Genomic DNA, 17910 nt, shown 5'->3' on the forward strand with positions numbered 1-17910 from the left:
ATTACAAGTCGATATATATTTTTTCAAGATATCTCAATAGTACTTTAACTTTAAAAATTAACAAACAACTTATGTGCAGGATACTTCTAACTACAGCTTTAACTATCTGCATGCTTCACCTACAAGAAGTTAGATGCCTGCATCTTAGACTTGAAAATCTTCTGGATTATCTTTGATTGGTGACCAGCTGCAACTTGATGTTCGTGCAAAGCATGTTCTCTTGGTCGAAACATTTCTCTACAACTAAAAAATTCCTATGGTCAACATCTACCCAGCAGGACGATTGGTCATGCGACCTTCACTTCACCCCGACGTATGACTCCCCCGACGATTCCTGACCGCATGGAATGATCACATGCCTGATTGGCTCATGCATGCAAGGAACGCTCATGCATGGAAGCAAACAAATCGATCACCTACTGTGATTGGCTCGTGCATGCAAGGAAACATTAATCATGCGGTTCCCCTCCCCCCTCTCTCTCTCGCTCACTCGGTGACCGCACGGAAGCAAGGGGGAAAATTTGATCAACTGTGTGACTGGCTCGTGCACTGAAGGAACGCTCATGCATGGAAGAAAACAAATCCATGGCGACCCGGGCGGGCACGAATATCTCTCATCGTAAACCGGATCCTCGATCCACGCCAGGCCATCATTGACGTGCCCCTCGTGTCCTTCCCATCCGCTCTCACAAATCCACTGCCAGGCCATCATTGACGACGTCGGAACACCACGCCGCCACCGCTCAGAACTCGGCCCGCCGCACGCAATGCACTAAGAGGCCCACCGCACGCCGCGCAGAACCCGTTGCAACGCACACAATGCACGGACACGCAATGCACTAAGAGACCGACAAAGGATATATTCACAAAGAATATTATATATAAAGAGGTTCTGAAAGAGGTAATCCATTACATGTCGATACATATTTTTTCAAGATATATCAGTAGTACTTTAACTTTAAAAATTAACAAACAACTTATGTGCAGGATACTTCTAACTGTAGCTTTAACTATCTACATGCTTCAGCTGTAAGAAGTTAGATGCCGCATCTTGGACTTAAAAATCTGCTGGATTATCTTTGATTGGTGACCGGCTGCAGCTTGGTGTTCGTGCAAAGTACGTTCTCTTGGACAAAACATTGAGAGATTAGATTCTTAATTGTACAATACGGAGTATATTGTAAAACATGTATTATAAAACACAAACTTGTTATGATTAAGGTGAATGCTCGTGTATTGCAACTTGTAAAATATCACGATTCCAATATCTATTTTAGATATAGTATAACACGCGTTCATATATATGTTATCGTGATATTATGTGTACCCGTTGCAACGCACGAACATTTAACTAGTAAGTATAAAAGTTTAGTTGTTCTGTTACAACGCACAGGCATGCTACCTAGTAAAATAATATATATATATATATATATATAATAAAAAAAGTAAAAGGAAGACAACCTCTTCGTGCGATAAAAGTTTCGCCTCGTTGGTCTGCCGCCCGTGCGATCTCCTCCCTACTCGCTTGCCTCCGCGCGTGATCTCCTCCTCCAATCACGCGATCTACGATGCCTCGCTATGCTTACATGGCGTGCGCTCCTCCCCATGCGAGATCTAGCTTCCCCCTCGCTCCCCGCATCCTCTCCCGGCCCCCACAATCAGCGCTCCGCAAAAAGGAAGCCTCGTCTCCGTCTCCGAGTGCCGCCGTCGCCCTCGAGACTCACTCATACGCCGCCGTCGTGTGCCGCCCTGACTGTACGCCACCGCATTGTCACCCCCACCCTCACTCCATCTCTGACGCCATTGCGCACGCCCCGACCCTGCCCCATTGCGCCACCACCCAGCAGCATCTGCTCCGCCCCATCCTTCGCCTTCCCGTCCCATCCCTGCCACCGCCCCTGCCCCCGTTACATGCCAGTTGCCACAGCCGCACCCTCTTGCTAGCATCGAATGACCAGGGGGCGGCATGGAGGAGAGCGGTCTGGTCGAGTTCTGTTTCGATCTGGAAAGGGCTAGAAGGGCGACACGAAGGAGAGTCGTCCAATCGAGATTCTCCTCGATCCAGCCTGTTCGAGTACTTCGTGGAGTAGGTCGTGCTGCTCTACTCATCTACGCATCCTCCAGCGAGGACGGTGAGTCAACAAAAAGGACGGTGAGTCAACAAAAACACCAATCATCAGTATGTCATCCAGGTCATGACTCTCCATACTGGTCCTGTTATTCAGAAAGTAACCGCAGGTCTGAGCTTTATTTCGGCCATTCATTTGGGTTATTCGGTTCTGAAACCTCATCGGATTGTACCTGCAGCTACTTGTTTTTGTAATTTTTACCATAACACAATGACTTCATTGCTGCAATCTGGCTGGAGTTGACCTCAGCACGTCGATTTAATAGCTGCGCTATCCCCATGCCGTCAGCGTTGTGATATGACCATCTACAACACCCGTGAGTGCGGCACATGTTGGGTGTCATCGGATCATCCCTGTTGACAGATATGTTTAGAGTTTTTGTTTAGTTTTTTCAGTACAAGAAACTAAGCGGCCGGCCATGGCATAGGCGCAGCTGGGCATGCACGCACACAGTTGGCTTAATTATGCCCCATCGTTGGTGTCCAAGGGCCAGCCCCCTCCCTGTTGGGCACAGCCTTGGTGTAACTAGCTTAATTGTATAATCCCTAACTAAATTACAATGACAGAGTCAAAAAATAATTGTTATCACTGATAATCCTGAGTCCCAACAATTGTTGTAATCCTAAATCCTGGTGCTGAAAGATGGAGAAAAATAATTCTTGCCTTACTTCTCAATCGATTTAGTCATGTAAGTCAGACTATGTAGACTGGTTATAGTATACTCCTGAGTTCATGCTAAGCTTGATAATCATGAGACTTACAGAGTGATGCTCAGACATTCCACGGCCAGGAAGATTCAATACATTCGTTTTGGAATTAATGTTTGCTGCCTTCATTTTCAATTTTTGTCAACTGATATTCAGTCGGTCTATGACATTAATATTGGCAGGAACTGGACTGCATGACGAGTAGAGCAGAACAACAAAACTGATTGGCACACAGTTGGACATTGCTACCTAAATCGAGTCATATTTACATTGGTTACTGGTGGTGATCCTCCTTCTGGACGCTTTTACGGTGACATCCACCGCCTCAATAGTATGTGTTGGGTAAACCCCTCTCCCCCCTTCCTGTCTCCCCTTCAGTTGCGCCCAGCACTCCGCTTGCCTTTTGCATGTTCTAGATGTACAGTTCACTGTCCTGTAGAATGCAATAGGACAGAAATGCGGACTATATTATGATGATAACTAAAAAATTTGCTAATTATTTACAGGAGAGCTCCTTGAGTGTATGTTAATCTTTTCACTAGTCAATCAATAACACAATTTCTGAGTCTAACTGAGGATACACAAGGGGGAAGTTTGTTTCAATGGATGCCCATTTGCTTGTTTAGCATTATATATAGCCAAAGGTTGAGCTGTTCCATTTTCCCGGATGTATCCTGACTCTTAACAATAAGAAGTCATGTTTTCTAAATTTATCTGCATTTGAGACATGATAACTAATACATTTTTCAGTTGGACTTTCAAGCACTGAATTGCATGATAGGCATTAAGACAATATGCTGATATCTAGAGTAGTTCTACATGTTTGTTGTTGATTAGTTTGGTATGGACAAAAACAACTGAATTTGGACGCTCTGGCTACATTTTCAGTTGCTGATTAGTATTTGAGTAATATCACAAATATCTGCATGTTTATTATTCTGTTTCTAGGGAATTTGTACATAGCTTCTTTGTCACTTATGTATCAGGTGTCTTTTCTTTCCCTTTCCTTTTTTAATTTTAGTTATGTTTGCTTTGTGCCTCTGCAGTTGCTTGTGATACTAATCTGATGTTGCTACTTTACAATTCATGAGATCTTTTAGGTAATGCATATCATGTTGAGATGGGGAAGCTCCTGGAGTAGGACCAGCTCTCGCTTGCGTGGCATCCAGTGCATCTGGGGCGCGCCATCAGCTTGGTACTGCAGTAGTACAGTGCTCGACCAAGCAAAGCACTTGTGATGAAGGTTGTGTTCTACTACGATTTTGACATGCTCTAACCATTCCCTCGTGTTACTCCTTTTCTCTCTTAGTTCCTTTTTCTTTCTTCTCTTTTGCTCAGATCCGAGTTACTACTTCATTCAAACTAATTTGTCTTCCTTCCAACTAATGTGGTCTTCCATTCATTTTCGATGCGAACTGATGATACATAATCATATCTACCATGCGTTCATGTCAATGCTTCTATCATTAATCGATCTGCCACAGATTTGCATGCTGCAATTTAATTTAATTTGCTGCTTGATTAAGCTCCAGTAATAACCATACATGGTTGAAACCTGAGAGATGCATCCATGAAGGAAGATGTTGGGTAAGAAATTACTCAAGCATCAAAGTCTGAACACAAGACAAAGTTGTTTTCATTTCATGATCGTACTGTACATGTCGGAGGGGGGTATTTATAGGGCCCCAGTCTTCGTATCTTACACAAAATGACTATTTTGCCCCTAACTTAAATATTTACAACCCTTTTCAACTATAAGGGCGAAGTGGTCATTTTACACTACTTCAGTCTTCATTCCCTCTATTTGGCCATCATTCTTCTAGGAAATTCTGCCTTTTGTCTTAGTCGATTTCTGCTCTGCTTTTCTTTGTCTTCGTTAATCAGCGAAGCCAAATCTTTACCCGCAAAGTTAAACTTTTGTCTTTGCTTTGGTCTTGACTTCTTCTTTATCTTGATTTCTCCTTCTTGGCGAAGTCAAATCTTTTCATACGAAGTCGAAATGTTGTCTTTGCTTTCCTTTTTTCAACGAACAGATTTCGTTTCGGAATCTTAAGAATTTAGCTCCAAAGTTTGGGGCTGTGTTTTGTGACGAAGTTAAATTCCCAACAGCAGCCCCTCGCGGACGAAGGCCTACTCTAAAGGTCTGAATTCCTCGAAGTCTGAATTTTAAAACGAAGACAGAAAACACCGTCTCGAACTTTGGAGTTTGCCAATTATATCCGTTAGACTGTGTACTGTCTATTTTTTCGATTGCAACGGTCGAATTTGAGCGCCGGAATTCGAACCATTGGGTTTGACCCGAAGCCGCCTATATATACTGCACCCCTTCCCCCTTTTTTTGTTGCTTCATCGAAGACGGGGAGGTGCTGCTGAATTTTTCTTTTAAGCAAAGTTGAATTCTTGCGAAGCCAAGTTCTTTTGCGAAGACTGCTTTTCTCTTGAAAGCTTTTAAAGTTTGATTGACTAATGTTAGTTTTTACTACTTTGTTTATTTGTATTTAGTTTTCCCCTCCTATTTTTCGTCTTTTGATATATCTCTTTTGTAGATGTCTGAGCAGGAGAAGAATGTTTCTGAGAATTCTCCAGCTAATCAATTTGGATCTGGCGAAGATTTGTCAGATGTCTCTGCGTTAGAGTCAGAATTGGTTGGAGACGACACAAGTCTTTGATGTTTGGTAAAACATTGATGGATGAAGCCGAGTTGGATTGGATGGTTACAAATAGGATGGTGGAAAAGGCTTATGTTCGTTTGTCTAAAAATGAAACAACTCCTAAGCCAGAGCCTCATGAGTGTGTTGTTTTTCGGGATCAATTCTCTGCTGGACTTTGCTTGCCTTGTTAGGATTTTGTTGAAGAAATTTTGAAGGCGTATAACATTGAGATGCATCATTTGACTCCGAATGGGATAGCTAAAATTGCTCTTTTTATCTGGGCTGTGAAATCTCAAATTGTGAACTCAAATATTGGAGCCTTTTGTACTCTTCATGAGATGCATACTCAGTTTAGGAACAAAACAGTGGATGGTAAGAATATTGTTAAGTACTTTGGTTGCCGTAGTTTTAAGCCTGCTCGTGGCGCTAAGCAGATTGCACCAGCTTCCAAGAACAAATGGGTTGAAAATTGGTATCGATATTGGTTTTATCATTCTGTTCCTTTGGTTGAAGAGAAGGATGATTCACGAAAGATTGTGAATAAGTATCCTTTGGCCGCGAAGATGACCAAGAATATTTTTGACTGTAAGCCTGAATTTGCTAGTTCGAAGAATTCTTGAACTTGTGAAAAGGCTTATATGACTGCCAATATGCAAAGTGCTCGTGATCTTTGTGAAGAATATATCGCAACTCGTGTTTGGTCTCTTAAAAAAGGCTAGAGCTTTGTACGTTTTCATAAGAAAGGTGTGAGAGAAAAAGATTATTTGTATCCTAACAAAAAGGCTTTTGGTCCAAAGAAGTATTCGAAAGATGAAGATTTTGTTTCTACTGTTGAAGTCAAGGCAGTTAAAATTTTGGGCAAATTTTTTAAGGAGAAAGATTTGATGGACAAAATTCTGGGGAAGGATTATAAATGTTTGAACATGGTTTTTGAAATTGCTCAAATCACATATAATGAAAGGTCTCCACCAACGTATTCTCGTACGGCGAAGCCATGTATAGAGAATGTTACAAAGAAGAAAAGAGCTGGTGATCAACTTACTAAGAAAACTAGCAAAAAGAAGAAGGTTTCAGCTTCTTTTGATTCAGAAAAAGTTGTAGAAGATGAAGTTTATTTAGGTGTTGATGTTGACAGTCAAGAACTTTATAGTCAGCAAGCTCGTGAAGATGAGGTGAGAATGATTAGTTTAGTTTTTAATTCTAGTGGTTTGACTCTGCCGATGTTGACTTCGCTTGGTGACTATTTCCAGAATTTGGCTTTTGATGAAAATGTTAGTGGAGGTAATTTGTCTTTGCCTCAAAAAAATGTTGGCAAAGACACTTTGCCTTCTTCACCTCCTATTGTTAATGCTGCTGCTACTGTTGCTATTGCTACTGCTGAAGTGAAGATTGAAGAAGGTGAGATTTTGGTTAAGGCTGTGCAGGAAACTGCAGAGCCGTCTTCTCAAAGATTTGTTGCTGAAACTCCACTAGGAACTGCCGGGGATGTTGGTGCTACTCTGCATGTTGCCTCGCCTCCCCAAATTATTTTGCAAGATACTGATTTAGGAGGTGGGCCTATGAAGACCGATGCTCCAAGAGTTAAAGCTCACAAGGGTAAGGGTACTACTACCGTTACGCTTGATTTTGATGATTCTGATGATATCTTTGATGAAGAGACAAAAAATGTTCGTGCTTCTCGTCTTACCGAGTCCATAATTGATGTAAATACTGGTGAAAAAGTTGCATATCAACTCGAGAAGGGTGTTTCTATGGGTAAGTTTGTTTTGTTTTCTTTGCGCCTGTTTTTTTTACTTTTTACTTTGATTATTGACTTACTAACTTTTGACTTGTCCTTTCTGTGCAGAGGAAATTTTCCCGGACCCTTCGTCTCAAAGAGAGACGACTGTGGATGTTGGGAAAATGAAAGAGGTGGCTCAGGAGCCTGCTACTCCAGCTGAAGCTTTAGAAACTATTTCTGATGGAGTGGACCCAGAGGCATACAAACGTTGTTTAGAGTACTACCAAGCTCAAGGTGTGAATTTAGACACTTTCAAATTTATTGGGATTGGCTTGGACAAACTTCGTATTATGTTGAAGAAGCCAGAATTAAAGTTGTCAAGGTGCATTGATGATGCCTTCGCAGTTCCTGACGTGGAGGCTGAACTTGTTGGTAAATCTTCCCTTGAGTTGGCAGATGCTAGTGTTACCATGATTTACAAGGTTTGTATGTTTTTGTTAGATATCGTATGTAACTTTGGCTTAAACTTTTTATGTTGATTTACAAATGTTTCTTTGTATGTTTTGACTATGTGTGTGTGTGTGTCTATATATATATATATATATATATATATATATATATATATATATATATATATATATATATATATATATTGATGTTATATTTTTGTAGAATGCTCTTTTGCAAAGGAGTTTGCGTAAATCTCTTGAAGAAGCTGCGAAGAATGCTGCGCTTCTCGAGAAAAGTTGCTTGAGGAGATCAAATCTTTGAAGTCTCAACTTACTGCTAAAGAAAAAGAGAGACTAGAGACAGTTGAAGCTCTTCATGATATGGAGTCAAAATGTATCTCTGTTAAAGCCAAGCTTGAGGCAAAGACTTAAGATTTTGAGAATTTTAAAAAAGATCTTGATAGGATTGTGAAGGAGAAAAAATATCTTGAGAAGAAGTCTGCTGAGAAAGATTAAAATTTTCATGATAAGTGCAATCGCATGTGGGAACTTTACAAAAAAAATGCTATGACAAGTTTGGAGCGAAGCTACAAGATCCTTGTTGGGAGCTTGGAGAGTTTGATCCATTTTTTGCTTGGTTGTGCCGTCAGTGTGATGATTTGCCAACTGTTATTCAGACTAGTGCTAATTTGAGTTGGGTTTATGCAACTTGCGCACTTTTCACTTAATGAAAGAGGCAAAAGATCCCTTGTATGAACAAATATTGCCGCTGACACCTGCTTCCACGTGAGGCTCCGTGCCCAGCGTGTATACCTGGGCGACCGCGACATCGGCAAGGTGTTCATGCCCATCGATGACCACCTGGCCGGCGCCGACAAGGGTGGCGATCCGAGGCCCATGAGCTACCAGGTGCGCAGGCCGCACTCTGGCGTTCCCACGGTGTCCTCTACTTCTGCTATAAGGTCACTGACGTCCCCGCCGTCGCGTGTCCCGGAACCGGAAGGCAAACAAGGCCTAGTATGCCAAGTACGTGCAGGACTCTGAGAACACGACGGACAAGATGATGGTGCTGCCCACCATGTACCCACCACCGCAGGCCATGTCGTCCGCGTACCCACCACTACAATATGGCTCGCCGTATGCGGCATACCCGCCGGAGCCTTACGCGTACGCTGCTCCGCCACAGTATGCCGAGTGCTCGCCGTCAACGCGGAGGACGCCATCGTCAACCCCAGCTATCGCCCCTGGTCCGAGGTCCCCATCACTTTCAACAGGGCCGACCAGTGGGCAGACATCTCTTACATAGGGCGTTTCCCCCTCATCCTTGATGCAACCGTCCAGAAAGGGTTTTTTAGAAAAGTGTTCATCGATGGCGGGAGCGCTTTGAACCTCCTCTTCGCCGGAGCCCTAAAGGAGCTGGGCCTCAGGATAGGAGATCTCACACCCTCCGACTCCTCCTTCTAGGGTGTGGTACCTGGTAGGGCATCCAAACCACTTGGAGAGGTCACCCTACCAGTACAGTTCGCCACGGCTAGCAACTACCGTGTCGAACACATCAACTTCTACATCGCCGACTTCAACACCGCCTACCACGCCATACTTGGTCGGCCAACTCTGGCCAAGTTCATGGCTATACCGTACTATGCTTATCTGGTGCTGAAGATGCCTTTGCCTGTAGGAGTCCTGGCCCTGCGGGCCAACCTCTCCATCGCCTATGCCTGCAAGACAGAGAGTCTCACCCTCGCTGAAGCCACCGACCTCTCCATCCAGATGGCCAGTGTGGTCACAGATGCCAAGATGGTGGCCTGCCAACGACCTGGAGATCCCATCGCTGGAGCCTCCTCGCGCCTCCGCCAAGTCTAAAGAAACCAACTGAGGTCGGCCTCGGCCTCGACGACCCCTCCAAGACCGTGAAGATTGGGGCTCACCTCGACCCTAAATAGGAAAGCACGCTCGTCTCCTTTCTATGTGCCAACGCCGACGTGTTTGCTTGGAAACCTGCAGACATGCTGGGGGTACCACGGGAGAAGATCGAGCACTCCTGGAATGTCTCGCTGACCGTCAAACCGATCAAGCAGAAACTCCGACGATTCGCGCCAGACAAGAAGGATGCTATTAGGGATAGAAATAAAACGGCTCCTAGCTGCTAGATTTATAAAAGAAATGTATCATCCTGAGTGGTTAGCAAACCCTATCCATAGTACAAGAGGGAGGGAGAACAGAGGGCGCAAACCCATAGTACAAGCATCAGCGTTGGCCGAAGCTCTGCAGATGAGATGACAAAATTGAACTCGCTCTCTTCACTGAGTTGCAGTGCGAAAGCTATATATACAACCCTACCCATCTAATCCTAGTACACAATCATGACTAGGCTGTCATGCTGCTACAGTGACTAGATGTGACAGCAGGGCTGACTTTGGCGTCTACCTCTACTGTGGCTACAGTGCGACAAGGGAGTCTTTCGGCTGCCTGCCCTTGCCGCGGCTACAGTGCAGCAGCAGGGGAGCCTTTTCGGCGCCTGCCCCTGCCGCGCGTACAGGGGAGAGCAGCAGATTACTTTACAATTATTCCCCTAATCCTGTTGCTAACCCTAGAACCTCCACCATGCCGATCATCTTCTTCAGCTCCGTGAACCGAAGACAGCCGACCAGCTTCGACGAACTCGATGACGATCTGCCCTCCATCGACACAGTCCCTGAGGAAGTGGAACTTGACGTCGATGTGCTTGCTCCGGTCGTGGAGAACCGGATTCTTCGCGAGGGCGATGGCGGGCTGGTTGTCCACCATCAGTGCTGGTGGGTGAGCTTTCACACTGGTCAGCTCGTCCAGTAGCCGGCGCAGCCACACAGCATGGCACGCCGCTGTGGCTGCCGCCACGTACTCTGCCTCGCACGTGGACAGCGCCACCGCCTTCTGTTTCAGCGACAGCCATGAGATTAGAGCCGACCCGAGGAAGACGAGCACGCCAGAGGTGCTCTACCGTCCGTCGATGTCCCCCGCCATATCTGCATCGCTGAACACAGTGAGATACTGCCCACTTCCGTCGGTCTTGGGGAAGACGATCACCTGATCCACCGTTCGCTTGACGTCTGAATAGATGACTTTGAGCTGCAGATAAGCAACAGTTGAAATGGGAAGATGAAACAAATGTAGGAGACTAGGCAGCTGCTGGACCTTCTGGAATTAGATGGCTTTTGTGCTTGGTGAAAGAGTAAAGTTCTAGAAACGAAAACTTCAGGTACCTCCTGCCCCTAAAGATTAACCCAGAAATTGCATGTTCAAACATCCTGTATATAGATTGCTGCTAATCCTTTGTAAGAATCTAAAATCTTCAATAAATCTCTCCACCAAAGGGATCCCTTCAACACATGGTTTGACAGTTTGTCAAAGCGATAATACTTTTCCTAAACAAGGTTTACCCAGGGCATGTTCTCCCTATTAAGGAACTTGTGCCAATGCTTTAAGAGCAGAGCTTCATTTTGGGTCTTCAGTTTTAGGATGCGTAGGCTCCTACCTGTCTTTGGTAGGCATACCATCTCCCATGCTGCTTTGGGTGGCTTCTTGGAATTTATATCAACTTCTCTTCAAAGATGATAGTGCTTTCAAAACTTAACAATCTATTTAATGATTGTCTTTTGCAACCAAAACATGCACATGTGAAAAGTGGGAAAAGTAGTTAGCACCGGGTTTCTATGTTAAACGGTCTGCTTGGGATAGAAACAAAGAGGTGCTGGCTAGTCTTGGTTCACAGTGAGATATCGAAGGCCAAGCACTACTCTAGAATTGATAATAACTACCGGGACGGATGCTCCATCGCTCCTGGAATTCATGCTGGCAGAGATTAATGGGTAGTGATGTGGGTGGCCTATCACTGCCAGGTTGGCAACCTAGCAGTGATAATAGGAACATCACTGCTGGATCAAAGCATCACCTAGCAGTGATACTCATAGCTTTCACTGCCTGGTTGTATCATAAACTGGCAGTGATATGTTGAGTGTCATTGCCAGTGTAGGTCATGACCCGACAGTGGCACTCATGGCACCACTGTCGGATCGGTGCACACCCGGCACTGCATTGTTGAGTGCCACTGCAGCAGGTAGAATACATCATATATAACTACACACCAAACAATTCTTATTGCCATCACATTTCTCACAAGGTAGAATACATCATATATAACTACAAAGGTTAAATTAACTTAATAGGTAGCTACATAATGAAGTCCTTACAAATTAAACTAAAGTCTTAGTACTCTTAATTACTCTCTTACACTATTAAACCATTACAATAAAGTGAAGTCTGCTCAGTACTGTGGAGCACACCCACTATTCTTTCACATCAGACTACTCATAGCAACCTCATCAAATGACATAGTCCATTTAGCGAAGATCCCCTATTGTGTAGCCAAGCACATCACTTATTTATATCAACCAATGAATTAGTTCATTCTCCCTTGCCTCAAAGGAACGAGCACACAGACTACCATAGAATGAACAAGCTGGAGGCACTGCAAATAGGCTATCACCTACAGCAAAATTCATATGAGCTGCAATCCTTTTGTCGTGGTTCTTGAACCTGTATAATACCAGTGGCATACGTGTTTCTCTGCCACTTGAGTGAGAATGGCTTTGGAAACTACACAAAGCGTACATCGAATCATGAAACTAACCTGCAAGTGGTGTCATGCAACAAATAGAATGTGAGCAATGTTGAATGGAAAAATAAAATATATACACATGCGAGCACTTCCACTATACCACATATGCGTCGTTGTCCCTAGCAGCCAGCTCAATAACTGCTGCCACATCTCCAATGCCCCTTGTGATGAGATCCTAACATAGGGGCATGTTAAAGCCTCGGGATCAAGGGTTTCTGACCGAGAGACCCTCCGACCGACCCTCCCTGGATCGTCCGGGGGCTTGGGGGCTATACCTATTGGGTACGCTCGTGCGTACCCTCCGGCAAAGGAATCGGGCCAAGCCCAAGCAAGCTCCCGATTGATGGAAGCCTGGACCTGATCCTTGGCTCCCTAGCGGTCTTCGACGCTAGCCAAGGCCCAGGATCAAGAGGGGCACACCGAGACACCAAGGTTCGAGAGGCTCCCCAGCGCTGCCCCGCAGGCACTTCTCTGTCAATCGCTCCTCCGACAAGGTCACGCACGGAGCGTGACGCAAACAGGAAAACTCCTCTGCTGGCTTCAGGGGCTTGGGGACTTCCGGGCGTGCGCGTTAGCCCATCAAGCCGGCCGCCTTCGCCACCAAGAAGCCTCCAGAAGGTGCACCTGGTGGAGGCCGGACCAAGCTGACACAGCCTGATGCCCAACGTGTCAGAACAGAGTAGACGGACGACGACCAGAGCTTCTACAGCTCCACGACGTTGTCACGGACCACACGATGCCACTGCAAGACCCTCCTGGATTCCGGCGCATGTAGACCATAGGCTCAACTCCCTCAAACCGCCATGTAGCCATCCTATCTCGATATATAAGGAGAGGTCGGATCCTAAAAGGGGGAGTATGATTCGAGACAGATCATTCGAGTCCTCACCGTTCAGCTCATGCTCTGCACCGAGAGAAGTGCAACCCAGAGAGGGGCGCTGACAGCTCCTCCACTGCACACATCGTCTTCCTCCACTCTGACAAGGAGAAAGGCTCCACCGGCGGCGAGGCTTACCGAGGATCAACAACGAGCAATCCCCTACCACTGTTCTTGAGTAGGGCCTCGATAGCCCAAACCAGGCTAAACCGTCGCATCCCCTCTGTGATTATTGTGTTCTTGAGTCCACCCAAGCCACCGGAGGCATGCACTCTGACACCTGACAAACAACAATGCTTGCCATAGTTTCGACCCCCACGATAGCTAGCACACTAGGTAGAGGAGCGCGTCAAGTGTGATTCTTGTTTCTACGATGGCCGGAGCAAGCAATTATATGGTTGAGATGGCGGACTAGAGGGGGGTGAATAGTTCTTTCTAAAATTAATCGCATCAGCTAACCGAAAACAAATGCGGAATTAAAATTAACGGTGTAGCCAAGACTACACCTATCTATCTAAGTTCACAAGCACCTTATAAAAATCCTAATTAGACAACAAAGGTGCCGGGCTAGCTAGAGCTCACCTAACCAATCTAGATTGCAAGGTCACAGAAACCTATTCAACTAGTACTTCACACAACCGAGGCAGCTCCTACATAATCTAGTAAGAAAAAGCATAAAGCCACCTAAGCTCACTAGCAATGCTTAATAACAAGGCTACACAAGCCAAATTATAGAGCTCAAGGCACTTAGCTACACAAACTAAGAAATATAACTAACAAGGCTACTCAAGCTAAATTAGTTATGCAAGGGAGCTACTTCTATGCTACACAAGCTAGAAGGTAACTAGCAAGCTACACAAGCCAACTAACTACAAGAGCAACTACACAAGCACACTGTACAAGAAAGTAAATACAAGCTTGTGTAACGGGGACGCAAACCAACGAGAAGAACAAAGTTGACATGGTGATTTTTCTCCTGAGGTTCACGTGCTTATCAACACGCTAGTCCACGTTGTGTCGACCGCTCACTTGGTAGTTCGGCGGCCAATTGGCATCACCCGCCAAGCTCACACATTGGGCACCACAAGAACCGACCCACAAGTGAGGGTAGCTCAATGACACACTCTACTAGTGTTGCTCTTCGCGGCACCCGCGGGGTGTGCACGGTACCCCTCATAAATTCTTCTCCGGAGCACCGCACAATCTTCTTTGCGTGCTTCGACGGAGACCACCACCAAGCCGTCTAGGAGGTGGCAACCTCCAAGAGTAACAAGCATTAACAGCTTGCAACTCGATCACCTAGTACCACTCGATGTAATCTCACAATGTAATACACTAGAATCACTCACTCGTAATGGATTCGCACTTCTCATAAGCATAAGTGAGTTAGAGGCTTCTCAAACCAAGCACACACAAGGGCAACACATCCCCAAGGTGCTCAACCTCAGCCAAGCCCGAGATCCAACTCTATTTATAGCCCCCCCAAACCAAATAGAGTCGTTAGAGCCAAGTAGTACATTTCTGTGTGGTCACCGGACAGCAACGTGCGGGCACCAAACAAGGGGATGGCGGTGCCCAACGATCGAATTGCATCGGACAGGTAGGGGTGGCGGGAAGAAAATAAAAATAAAGATCTGATTGTGGAGCGAGACACTTTCGTTCCAATTATTGGCTCTAATTAAGATATACTCCGTATAGTTTTCTATGAACAACAGATATCCGTTAGCCAGGTGGCCACAAAGTTATAATAATTATTTAATTATTGAAAGTGTGGATGAGCGTGCCGGGGACCTCCACGGACCACGGACCACATGACGAATTTTATATAATTCATTCAATTCACAGTCCAATCCATCGGAAGCATGGATATAGATACATGGACCTTCACTCCACCGTCGAATAATTATTGGCCAAACAACGGTGCGGGGTAAATAATTGGCCAAACTCAGCTCGTTTTGTGTTGCATATCCTTGATCACCACCACCACGTACCAAGCATAGTAGAGCGTTGACCTCTCCTCGATCGCTGCCACGGGCGAAAGCTGAGCCGAGCAAGCAAAGATGGCGCCGGTGAAGGTGTTCGGATCGGCGGTATTCGCCAACGCGGCGAGGGTTATGGCGTGCCTGGAGGAAGTTGGCCTCGAGTACGAGGTCGTTGAGGTCGATTACACGGCCAAGGAGCACAAGGGGCCCCAACACCTCTCCAAAAACGTACGTAATACAGGGTCTCTTGTCAAGATTTCATCTTCGTCGATGCTTTGACTACTCGAACTACAGTGGAACCTGAGGTCGTTATTTATACGGTATACATGCTGATGCTTACTTGCAGCCGTTCGGCCAAATCCCAGCGTTTCAGGATGGGGACACGATGCTCTTCGGTATGCTCGCAATCCAGTTCAATTCTGCCACAGAAACGCTACGTTTCTGCCACAGAAACGCTAGCTTGCTTATTAACTCTTTGAATTTCCAGAGTCCCGAGCAATCGCAAAGTACGTGCTCCGGAAATACTCCAAGCCAGCTCAAGCCGACCTGCTGCGAGAGGGCAACCCGGAGGAAGCCGCGATGGTGGATGTGTGGACGGAGGTTGAGGCGCACACCTACTTGCCCGCCATCGCGCCCATCTTCTACGAGTGGTCGTGTACCCTGCCAGGCTCGGCACCTCGTCCAACCAGAAGGTCGTGGAGGAGAGCCTGGAGAAGCTCAAGAAGGTGCTCGAGGTCTACGAGGCGCACCTGTCGAAGAACAAGTACCTCTATCTCGCTGGAGACTTCTTCAGCTTCGCGGACCTCAACCACTTCCCGTACACCTTCTACTTCATGACGACGTCTCATGCGTCTCTCTTCGACTCGTACCCCAGCGTGAAGGCGTGGTGGAGGCGCCTGATGGCACGGCCGTCGGTGAAGAAGATCAGCGACGGTATGGTGCTCAGGGCCTGATATGGTATAAGCGACGGTATGCATGCGCTTGGTTCGTTCCAATAAACTCAGTTGTAACTGGATTGCATGCCTTTATTTGGCAGAGTTATTTATGTGCATGTGTATTTGATATTCTGATTATATTATATTAGAGGACATTTGCTATTATAGCTAGTGTTGGCGTCTGTGGCTATACTTTGACTGATACATACATGGCTACGAACAAAGCGGGGGAAAGTGTGGTTGATAAACAAGAAACTTTCGTCTTTTCGATGTCTTCTCCCAGTAAATCCATGGTGGTGTTGTGCATCAGTTTGACTTCGTTTCATTTAAGTACTCCATTCTTTCTCGTTTCAAAAAATAGTACTCCATTCTTTCTAAATTATAAGTACTCCATCCATTGAAAATGATAAGTTCTTTTAACTTTTCTAAGTCCGTAGCTTTTTCTATATATATCTAAATATATTGTATATCTAGATGCATAAAAAAATTATACTTAAAAAAACCAAAACGGTTTATAATTTAAAATGAAGAGAGCACTAGTATTGTCCTCTTATTGCATGTTTGCCACATTTACAAGAAATCCACTAGCCAATGAGACATAGGAATCGTGACGTGACGACTAGGCTTTTGCTTTTTGAAAGACTTTATTAAAGACAAGACAAATATAGTTTTCTCCTCTATCTCTAACAATTCACGTGGGTAAATCCACATTTGCATAGACGGACCTAACGCCTGCCTCTGTAAACGAAATACTTTTTTAAAAAAAATCCCCAGCCTTGATAGCCCACCAAGCTCGAGTCATCGCTGACACTCCCCACCAAGCCTATGCCACCATCGATGCTGCTTGGTAGAACTAGCCATGGAGACACTACTGCTCCATAGAAATCACGGTGAAGACGCTGCTCCGTATAAATTAACATGGAGACTCATGGACACCCCTGACGCTGCTGATGAGTTCAATCTAGCTTGAGAGGACGAGACTAAATTGACCGTCGAATCAATGCATTACATCTAGAGATAAAGAAAGAGAGAGATAGAGTGAGTGAGAGAGAGGGTGACACTAGTGGAGAAAGGACTTTCGGTTCAGCACATTAGTCTCGGTTAGAATTGGACCCGGGACTAGTGTAAGCATTACTCTCGGATCCAAGTTTCTTGGGTGTCACCGGGCTAAAGGGTCTACTTTAGTCCCGGTTGATAACACCAACCCGGACTAAAAGTAGACCCTTTAGTCCTGGTTGGTGTTACCAACCCAGACTAAAAGGTCCTTTTAGTCCCCAAAGCCCTCCGACGAGTTAGTTCAAAAGGAAAGTATCCCACCAAAAGTCACATTTGCTGTGTATGTGGAGTGGAAAGGTACGCTCGAGGCAATACATGAGGTCTTGGGTTCGAATCTCACACGAGGCACGAAGGTGGGAGACATTATTTTTTTATTATCCTCAGAGGACCTTTAGTCCTGGTTCAAGGCAACCAGGATTAAAAAGTTATGCTCTTTAGTCCTGGATTCGTAGTCCCGGTTGAAAAACCAGGACTAAAGCCCGTTTCCAACCTAAACTAAAGTACATCTATCCACTAGTGTGAGATCAGAACTGACATCAGTGCCGATCCAATGCTACCATCACTAGTCGGGACAAGTAGCATGCACGCCGATGTCAGAATGGGAGTAGTATGCCAATGCCGCCACCCGCGCCCATGGAAGACGTGCCAAGCTCCCTCATCACCGCCTATGGAAGGGGAGGCTCGGCCGCCACCCCCTACGTAGTTGGAAGTTGAGCATGGCCCCATGCCTCCATGATCCACTCTGCC

The 17910-nt window shown here is 45.6% G+C and overlaps 1 protein-coding gene and 1 pseudogene across 6 annotated transcripts; both read left to right on the forward strand.

Moving 5' to 3' along the window:
* Window positions 1–1493: 1493 nt before the first annotated feature.
* Window positions 1494–8299, forward strand: LOC136458289 (uncharacterized). Of its 6 annotated transcripts, none has more exons than XM_066458258.1 (5): window positions 1494–4079; window positions 5383–7242; window positions 7334–7501; window positions 7613–7689; window positions 7880–8299. In XM_066458258.1, exons 2-5 carry the CDS (start codon window positions 6372–6374, stop codon window positions 7976–7978), a joined length of 1215 nt encoding a protein of 404 aa, XP_066314355.1. In that variant the 5' UTR covers window positions 1494–4079; window positions 5383–6371; the 3' UTR covers window positions 7979–8299. The 6 variants fall into 6 exon arrangements, with proteins under 6 accessions (XP_066314355.1, XP_066314350.1, XP_066314352.1 ...); XM_066458253.1 differs by having other exon boundaries at window positions 1494–3178; window positions 3937–4079; window positions 7334–7689; XM_066458255.1 differs by having other exon boundaries at window positions 1494–3167; window positions 3928–4079; window positions 7334–7689.
* Window positions 8300–15125: 6826 nt separating this feature from the next.
* On the forward strand, window positions 15126–16223 carry LOC136458291 (probable glutathione S-transferase GSTF1; annotated as a pseudogene).
* Window positions 16224–17910: the final 1687 nt, after the last annotated feature.

This window comes from Miscanthus floridulus, chromosome 6 (genome assembly GCF_019320115.1).
Source record: "Miscanthus floridulus cultivar M001 chromosome 6, ASM1932011v1, whole genome shotgun sequence".
In the NCBI taxonomy this organism is placed as follows: domain Eukaryota; kingdom Viridiplantae; phylum Streptophyta; class Magnoliopsida; order Poales; family Poaceae; genus Miscanthus; species Miscanthus floridulus.

Excerpts from the sequence above, each read along its gene's own strand:
- LOC136458289 (XM_066458257.1), top strand. The coding sequence starts at position 6,372 with ATGGACAAAATTCTGGGGAAGGATTATAAATGTTTGAACATGGTTTTT. Across the intron at positions 7,243-7,333 it reads CGAGAAGGGTGTTTCTATGG|AGGAAATTTTCCCGGACCCT; the intron begins GTAAGTTTGTTT and ends CTTTCTGTGCAG. Across the intron at positions 7,690-7,879 it reads GTGTTACCATGATTTACAAG|AATGCTCTTTTGCAAAGGAG; the intron begins GTTTGTATGTTT and ends ATATTTTTGTAG.